At 33.8% G+C, this 9,235-nt stretch overlaps 1 protein-coding gene across 1 annotated transcript; it reads right to left on the bottom strand.

Annotated features, from left to right (window-relative positions):
* Positions 1-3,819: 3,819 nt before the first annotated feature.
* LOC139977367 (uronyl 2-sulfotransferase homolog pip-like) lies at positions 3,820-8,607 on the bottom strand. Its single transcript, XM_071986666.1, has 6 exons — positions 7,897-8,607; positions 7,071-7,123; positions 6,292-6,393; positions 5,441-5,538; positions 4,458-4,575; positions 3,820-3,918 (listed from the first exon to the last, which is right to left on the bottom strand). Exons 1-6 carry the CDS (start codon positions 8,141-8,143, stop codon positions 3,820-3,822), a joined length of 717 nt encoding a protein of 238 aa, XP_071842767.1. The 5' UTR covers positions 8,144-8,607.
* Between the last annotated feature and the right edge of the window lie 628 nt (positions 8,608-9,235).

The following is a 9,235-nucleotide window of genomic DNA, read 5'->3' as shown; positions in this document are numbered from 1 at the left end:
GATGCCCGAACTGTTCTGAATCTCTGGATGCTTTCAGTTTAGGTCATGTGTAGTGCACACCTCCCACCGCACCGCTTAGGTGTGCTTCTGGGGTGAGGGGGCCAGCAATCCCCCACCCGTCAGTAGTTCCTAAGCTGCTGTGAACTACTGATTGGCCCATGTTGATCTATTTTATAGTGCCTCACAGCCTATATAGCTCTTGACTTATATGTCAATCTTCATGGGCTATTGTTCACTCTAGCTTTTATAAAACAAATATATATATATATATAAAAAAATGAATTCTGAGCTGGAAGTAAGCACCAACATACAGCGAGCGTCTATCAGTGCAGCTACATGGATATAACGACTTTAGGGCACACGCGATGTTACTGTTTAACACAACACCTACACAAATTTTCAAGGAGCTTAAAGCTTTTGAAGAAGAGAGATTAATATAGCTACTCGGTTGTAATCTGAAATTGTTAAATACACGTAGACTTTTGATCTCATTGAAAAATATCAAAAATGGATTTAAAAAGATGTCTTTAACAATTATTGCTTGTTTATTATTATGATTGTTTTGTCTTTTGCTCACGATAGATAATATTAAGCTGATTTGTCATACTGGCGAATATTAGGCCGAAAGATAAGTATTAGGGTATCACGACAACGGAACGTTCCTTGTTTGGAGATGTATTCAAGGTTGTCGAGACGCATATCACTCAAGAAGGTCTTGCCCCCTTTGGCTTTTAATACAGCAGCGGCTGTGCTCAATTTGAAATTTGCTTTGCTCGGAAGTCAATATTTTCTTGATTTTCAAACAAGACGGTTAGTAAGACAAATGCAGCCAATCCACAAATTGCCAGTCCCCAAACTGCACGCTTCTCCGACATATTGCCGTTACAAATGAATAAGCAAGACATGACCATCTCTGTGCAAAGTGAATTTCGTGTCTCATAAATGCATTGACCGTGGTTATAGTGATATTTAGTAGCAGCTATTTAGCCTCGATGATTTATCGGCGTTGAAACATAATTCATTGTCTCTGTATTTAAACTTGTCTTTGTTACGTACAGTCTATCAGTCACTGTCTATGCTAGTTTGTACTCGTTTACATCCTTTAATTGGCACATTGTTTGAATGCGTTCACTTATAGACTGATAGCGTGCGACGTTAGTGTTTCGCACTTGCAAAAAAAGCACACTGTTACTTCCAGTTTACTGAAGAGTCAATCAAGCATTGCGCATATGCTAATATGTTATGCTGAAGGTTTGTATCATATGATATTTGCATATATATGCTTCACTGTGTACCCGGGGATTTTTCAATATGACAATACAACGATTGAACCGTCTTCGAATTGTCAGCGAAATGTTAACGCGTATATTCAACTTACTTAGCAGGCAAAATATAAGTAAAAGGAAAAATATATTTGAAATTAAATTCAATGTCAAATTTAGAACACATTTGTCAAATAGCTTTGAACGTTATCAACACCCTCAAATGGATGACAATAGAAGCCTTTACGTTCTTTCTTGTTTGATATCAAGATAAGAGTAAACCTACGAATAACTAAATAGCGTTATTATCGTACTGGACCAATGAGTTCACTTCCTATTAGTGGTGGTTTAAAATAATGGACCTTCACGGTAAATTAATGGTGCTGAAAATACACAAATATTCCATGTGTGGTAGCTTCTATTGCCGTCACCAATACTAACAGTTCAACAGGTTCAATAGTTGGAATGCATAGACCTGAATAAATTGATTAACTCTATCTTGTCATTGTCAAATAACAATATATTGTCTCGATTAAGGTTAACAAGGGATTGATGTTAATACTCATAGAAACAAAATGAGGAGTAGCAAACGTTACATATCAGTAAACTAATAGTCAGAAATTACATTAATTAAAACTTGCTACCCAAAATGTTACAAATTAATATTTAAAAAAGAGATTTACACAATTGCTCCAAACAAATATTCGCTTTTGTTTTTTAATTGCAGATGATGTCTTAACTTTAGTAAGACCTACAAGCATGTGTGTTGATATGTTTTTTGGATGTGGAGGCAAGTGGAGAAAGGAGTAGGATGAGGAAGGGGGTGGGGGTGTCCAGTTTTCTATTTGCGTCAATCCGATTAACTATAAGTTTAATTTATCTTAGACCCTCCTTCAACGAAATTAGTTTAATCTGAGGGAAGAAAGCATATGCATTGCTAACATTTGTGTTGAAAAGAATGTTATGAACTGCATCTAGAATGATAAAACCACGCGAAAATCTCTTAATTGTTGGTGCTTTAGTCGTGGGACGCTGATATTTTGAAACAACAATTCCCTCTACAAATAGGACATGGCGGAAATATAACATGGCAAATAATATTGATAGTGAAAAGACGCATTTATTCCCTGGGTAATTAAGACACATAAGGCAATGTTAGATAACTTACAATAATATAAGTTTATCAATGAATTTAAGCCATTTAAGTAAACAGCTTTTACGATAACAATGAATGCTCTTATATTTCAAAGTATCTGTTGTCATAAAAGTTATCTGTTTGAAGGATTTGATTTGATTTGGTTTATTTTGTTTTTTCACGTGCAAATATACAAGGTGAAAGGAAGTCTTCTATAAAGCATACAAATAGCTTAACAATGTAGAAGACTCCCTGAAGAAAGAAAAGAGAAGAAAAAATTAAAGATCAAATTAAACGTTTCGACAATAAATCAATTATATGATATTTTAATTAATATGATGCAATTATTTCTTTAATATAACATTTTCTAAATGTCCTACACGATAATTTATTTTTAATAATGTCAGTAATAGAATTCCAGGTTTTTATTGAAGATTATTAAATCTTCTCATATATTTTCTTCCAAGTTCGTAAAATCGCTGTTTGATGTATAGGTACAGCTCGTAATCATATTTTAATGCGTGTCTCAAAATGGCGATTGTTTCTCTTGAGGGCTCCATTTTTCCTTTAGTTGCAAAACGTTTCCTCACTTCTGAAAAAAAACAGGAAAAATGTAATCGAGGGCGCTATGCGCAAATCATCTTGTATACCCTCTCTTCTTTTGGAATGCCAATTTGAGTGTGAAACAAAGCACATACACACACACACTTTCTTCCTCTCTCTCTCTGTCACATACACAAACGAAAGAAACATGCACTTTCTGAGACAACATCCAATGGCATTTACTGTATTGGATATTTCTCTCTGTTTCCGTGTTCTGTATACAACACGGTACAGGAAATATCTTGGTAACTATTTACTCTGCTAATGGTTTCTTTGTAATGACTTATAGCTGTTACTAACCTTCGTAATCGTCGGTGTAGATTTTGTTCAAACCAGGACACATACCAGGGATCAATATTTCAAGTAACCTCGTCACTTTGTCCATTTCTTCAGCAACACCAACCAATGTGTAATATTTCTCAATCGTTGATTTAGCTCTTTCTAAATGTATTTTATTGCTAGCCCTGAGAACAAGTGACGAAAACACAAAAACCATGCTGTTTTACATAGTTGTTTATGACGTTTATTACCTATTGCTTTTATAAAGTTTCTTTAAGACATTAACATAGTACAAATTACGTTTTACATTAATTTCATGACAACGTTGTTAGTGCAATAAAAGTTTAGGTAGCCTATCAATCGTTTTTCAAAGTACAGAGTCTGTACTTTAAATATGTATGTAACAAGGAATCATGAATTAGAGCGGAAGTCTGTGAAAGGTATAGATAATGCTAAAGTTACCACAACATATATTCTATGTTGCATCGACAGTACAAATTATATATGCGATGTGTTATTGTGCATAATACATCGATATACCTACGTGTCGTTCGTTCGTTCAGTGAAGAAGCTGCTCAACTTGGTCGTTCCTTTCCATTTTGTTCTTTGTTTAACAGCTTCGTCTATTGTAATATTCTTCTTATAAAAGACAAAACAGATAAAGATATGACATTGCAAACAACTTACAAAAAAACAAAAAAAATGAACCGAACGATTTGACAGTCCTAAACTGTCTAAAACAAGATGGCAAAATATCTGTCGAGAATAATTGCTATTTTGGATGTGTTTGTATATTACATAGTTTATAGCTTGTATATATGTATGTTTCTATACTACACACTTTATGAACTGATATATTATACTTAATGACAGAACCATTATATATATATATATATATATATATATATATATATACATATATATATATATAGTTTGGAAGTTGTTCATGATATATATATATATATATATATATATATATATATATATATATATATATATATATATATATATATATATATATATATATATATATATATATATGCTTACTAATTTGTCATGAAAGCTTCTCAAAACAGTTTCTCACCAGTTACAACCATTAAGCATATCTCTAATTTGAACCACTACAATAACTGAACGATTACTGCACCTGTTTATGTAAAAAAGGGTTACTTTCTCACCATTTCACGTTTACGCTTTGGCATTGTTCCGCCGTTATCCCCATTGGCTGCGAAGTAATAAGCAGAAACGTATCTTGCTACAGGATCTCGTACCACGTTAATGTAAAGCACATCTGTTCTGATTGAATATAGATAATCATGACATCCATTAAATTCCAACAAGAAAGACAGGAGACTGGTAGAGTATTGTTTACAAAATATTTCTGCTGTCCCCTGGTATAGCTCCAGAGGTCACACTTGATCATTAAAATTATAAATTTTACATTATATGTTCAGCACTGGTTTTAAGAACATACCATAATAATAATAATAATAAACTTAAAACTAAAGCCTATTCATGCAGCACACTTAGCCAACAAAATTATAAAAGACATTATACCAAAACTTTTACGAAAAGAAAGAAGATTGAACGTTTTGATATTGTGAACGTTGTGAGTAATATTTACAAATACATTACACTGTCATATTGAGGTCTTTCTAAAGCTGGGTTTCCCTATTTTTACCCCCCCCCCCCCACAAACCACCTGTGGATGTCGGAGTTGTCCACGAACCCCCAACTATGCGAGACACGATCTGAGTCATTATTATACTATAATACGCATAACAGTGCTTCGTAAATGGTCAATTATCACATGCACGGTACGTTAGTACTATGGCAAAGTATGCGTATGGAACACGAAAAGAGTTTGTGGATTTTTGTACATTACTAAATTATATGATATATCAGATTTTAGTTCAACAAAAAGTACTCTAGTTTTGAATGTCAGAAACGTCTCACAAACCCCAAGGGATGGACGCACGCACCCCATGGGGATTAATGCACCCCAGTTAGGGCACCCATGTTCTAAAGCAACGTATTATCCTTAATACGTTTCATGGCATACAATCTTTTTGTAACCCTTTTCAGTTTCATGAAATTGTACAGGTCATTTGAGATGATTTTGATTCTCTGTTTTGGTAAATATAGTATTTGCTGTACTTACCTGTTAAGTTGTACGAATGGCATATGACTGGCTACTATCATAGGCGGTTTTAGTACTTGAAGCTCCTGGTAGAGGCCTGGTTCCCAACGAATTCGTTTCTAAAATAATGAGAAAACATATTCAGTAAATTCATTGCTGATAAAAGGCTTAAGAAAAAGTGTTCAATACTGTATTAGTTATTTTGACAGGAATAGTAGTTTGAGTTACTATAGTGTCACTTGGTTATAACACGTGAGGAATTATTCGATTATTACAAGTTTATACGGCACACATGTATGTATCATCCATCTCTATTATACAGTCATGGTAAAGCAAGATTTGGAAAAGAACCGTTTTGTGGAGAAAACTGTATGTATGTATATTAGATCCTCCTGCAAGCAGGAACTCGCGAAGAAGCCTCATTGGCTTATCAAAGCCGCAAGCTGACAGAAGTCAGTCTCTTACATTCATATTTTACGTCTATGATTATGAATTGTTAATTGTCACCAACTCTGTAACTGGACGACATACATTAATCTGGGAGTGACTCGAAATAACATGTTGACATGAAATAACATGTTGATTATTGAGAACAATCTTCTGTTTACCGGTGACCCACTAAAATTCGACCAACACGCGGAATCATACTTTTTGACTAAACATGGTATTAACCACGAAATCCGGATTTAAGTCCATTAAAATCGGATCTTTGGCTACTGAGTCTTAGTAAGTTAAATCATCACGTGGTAAAAATACTTATCATCGCCATAGGTACTGCTCATAATATTGATTTGTCAATGGAATAGCATTGAATATGAATAATGATGTGACCTGTTATTATGGTAACAGAGTATATCATCGTTGAAACCTACGTCAATTCTTTTGATGCTTGTATTGGACGGAACCCCCTTAAACGCATTCACAAGGCTTCGACTCCCGCACTTAGGAACGTTGTTGTAGATGACAATATAATTCTGTATGGAATGTAAAATATACATTATGTTGATGGACAGCCTACAACGGTTGTTCTTCAAAGCTACATGTGTTGCAAACACGTGCAGTTGGAGTTCCACAGCATGAGTTGGATTGCGTTATAGCCCTTCACAAGGTATGACCGTATGAGTATACGAGAACGAGTACAATGCAGTTTTTTATTTCTTCCAGTGCAAACTTTACAGCACAAACACACCTTGATGTAGGCTGCTGAAGGCGAGTATAGGTGGTTTATCTTGTACTAGTACCGGTACTCTATGCTAGTGTCACGAGTATGAGTATATAAGCTACTATGCAGAAAACAAATATCAGTACAGATTCACTTCAATGCACTGCAAATGAGATAACGACAATTCTCCGTGACTTTCGATGGAAATCTAGATAGATTAAAAAAGGTAAATCTAGATTATTGAAGACAAATTAAATTTTAGACACACCGGCTAAAGTGAGTAAACAATGTTGACGTACACCAATGATATATATATATATATATATATATATATAATATATATATATATTATATATATATATATATATATTTATATACATATATATATACATATATATATATATATATATATGTGTGTGTGTGTGTTTGTGTGTGTGTATATATATATATATATATATATATATATATTCATTATTGTTGATCCCTCACCTCTCCGTGCCTAATCTTCCCCAAGGCGTTTGCTTCTTTGATAAAATCGTACTCTGTTAAATATTAAAGACAAAAGTTGCAATCAATATAAGTTTCCGTGAATTAAAAAACTCGTGTTTAACATGAATAAGCGATGACAAATTTAATGGAGCAATCTTCATGCTGTATGTACTACACCCCTTATCTATTAATGTTACTAGACTACTCCTCGTCTATCTGTATTTTGGAGACGGTTTGCTCATCCAATACCCTACTATTCCTCGCCATTGCCTCATACCTCGTATAATCATACCAAGAGAAGTCCTGATCATAAAGTGAATAAAAAAAACAGATTAATATAAATTACAGATAAACGAAGAATAGTCTAGTAAACTAGAATTAAAATATTAACAAAACATGTCGTAATGTTTATAATACTCTTGCTTTACGGGTTTTACCCAACCTGGCATTTTTTCTTCTTCAAATGTTGGTAATCTTACTACACATTGCACATATATGAAATGTATTCATTGGGCTTATACATAATTATGTTTACGTTTAGTTTGTCAAGTTGCATAATACTTATATAAATTTGCTTACATTCATATTTAGATTGTTTCCAGAAATGAAATATATACCGTGATTACTTCCCATTTAAGCCTAAACTTCAAAAATTAGCCTATAACATTTCTAAGCTGCCCCATTGATACAAACGTATGGTACCAACTTGATCTTAAAACATATCAAATTCATAATAAGCCCAAACAAAGCATTCAGGTTACCTAGATACCTTATTTTCTAAGAACCGAACTTTAGCAAGTAGGGACATAATAGCATATTAATTTACCTGGTTTAACAGCCCATTCCATCTCTCTCCTAAAAGCGTCTGTTAAGGCAATCTTCTCTTCGGCAATATGTAAAGGCATTGTTTGTTGATTGGCTACCACTTTTACAGTTGTCTTTATTTGAAATGTAGTCTTGATTTCACTGTCAAATACGAAGACTGTAATGGCGAGCGTTGTCAACAAAAATACTATCAGACCTGTGAAGACATGTTTCTGTGAAACATTCCGCTTAAAGTAACAACTAGTCATGCTACTTCGATTTAAAAAAAACTGGACTTGAAAGTCACATATAGATCAACATATTAAGCACTAGATGAAATACATCACAGCTTAAACTCTTTATAAGACGAAACAAAGTTGAACTATGTCCACATTGAATAAACTGATTGAAACAATAGTTATAACTTCCTTCACGCCGATATTCGTGAACGTCCATATTGGAATGAGATTAACTATACGTATTCATGTGGAATGAATATGCCGACAGCTTGATTTTTCTTACAAATATGCACTCAAACTCAAACTGAATTTATACGTTTCATCAAAGCTTTCTTATTTTACAAAAGTCACACCACTGATAATTGCCTTATAACCTTGGATATTTCCTTTGTTGTTACTCTATATGATTGTCTTAACGGTAATTGTTTAAAGGCGTTAGTATTTTCTTTTTGATTGAAGGTCATATAAAGATTTATACTATATTATTCACGCTTCAACTATGTGGTTACGTTTTAGTATTTATTCACAAGAAAATCACTGGTGCAATGAATTGCCTTGCAGAAGTGTGTTTACGCTGGTCACCTGTTGTAACCAACAGTTACAGCTGTATTGTACGCGCTTTTTGCTATGGAAACCATGAAGGTTGACTAAAATCCGTAGCAGTATAAGACAAACACACGTATAATACATGTATTAATCTGTAAAGGCCTCTAACCTTACACGGGAATTGAAAGTCTAACGGGATGTAGGCACGAAAATAAATGTCGAAACGTCTGAATACTATATTTACAAAACTGTGTCTTCACAGACAGACAAGTTGGGCTCAGCTGGTAGCTGGGACACAATGTTATCATGTTAAAGTGTAGAATGTATTAACGTTCCTCTTAGCTAACCTGAAGATATTACATATACTTTCAGTGAAACATCTCTTGAAAGTGCTGCATCGTCTGTCCGCACACTCAATTAAAATGAACTTTTTTAAGAAACTGTTTATTACAAGATCTTAATTTAGCCCCTAAAACACAATAAGGTGTAGTCGCAAGTTGCAAGGTCTCAAAAACCACGCTTTTATCTTTGCTTTGTTTTGTTTTTATAGGTTTCGGTCTGTTTTATCGTCTTCTG

Source organism: Apostichopus japonicus, chromosome 12 (genome assembly GCF_037975245.1).
Source record: "Apostichopus japonicus isolate 1M-3 chromosome 12, ASM3797524v1, whole genome shotgun sequence".
Lineage (NCBI taxonomy): Eukaryota > Metazoa > Echinodermata > Holothuroidea > Aspidochirotida > Stichopodidae > Apostichopus > Apostichopus japonicus.
The sequence above is the reverse complement of the archived record's forward strand: the minus strand, read 5'-3'. Positions and strand labels throughout refer to the sequence as shown.

Excerpts from the sequence above, each read along its gene's own strand:
- LOC139977367 (XM_071986666.1), bottom strand. The coding sequence starts at position 8,143 with ATGACTAGTTGTTACTTTAAGCGGAATGTTTCACAGAAACATGTCTTC. Across the intron at positions 4,576-5,440 it reads CCATTCGTACAACTTAACAG|AACAGATGTGCTTTACATTA; the intron begins GTAAGTACAGCA and ends ATATTCAATCAG. Across the intron at positions 3,919-4,457 it reads CAAAGCGTAAACGTGAAATG|AAGAATATTACAATAGACGA; the intron begins GTGAGAAAGTAA and ends GTCTTTTATAAG.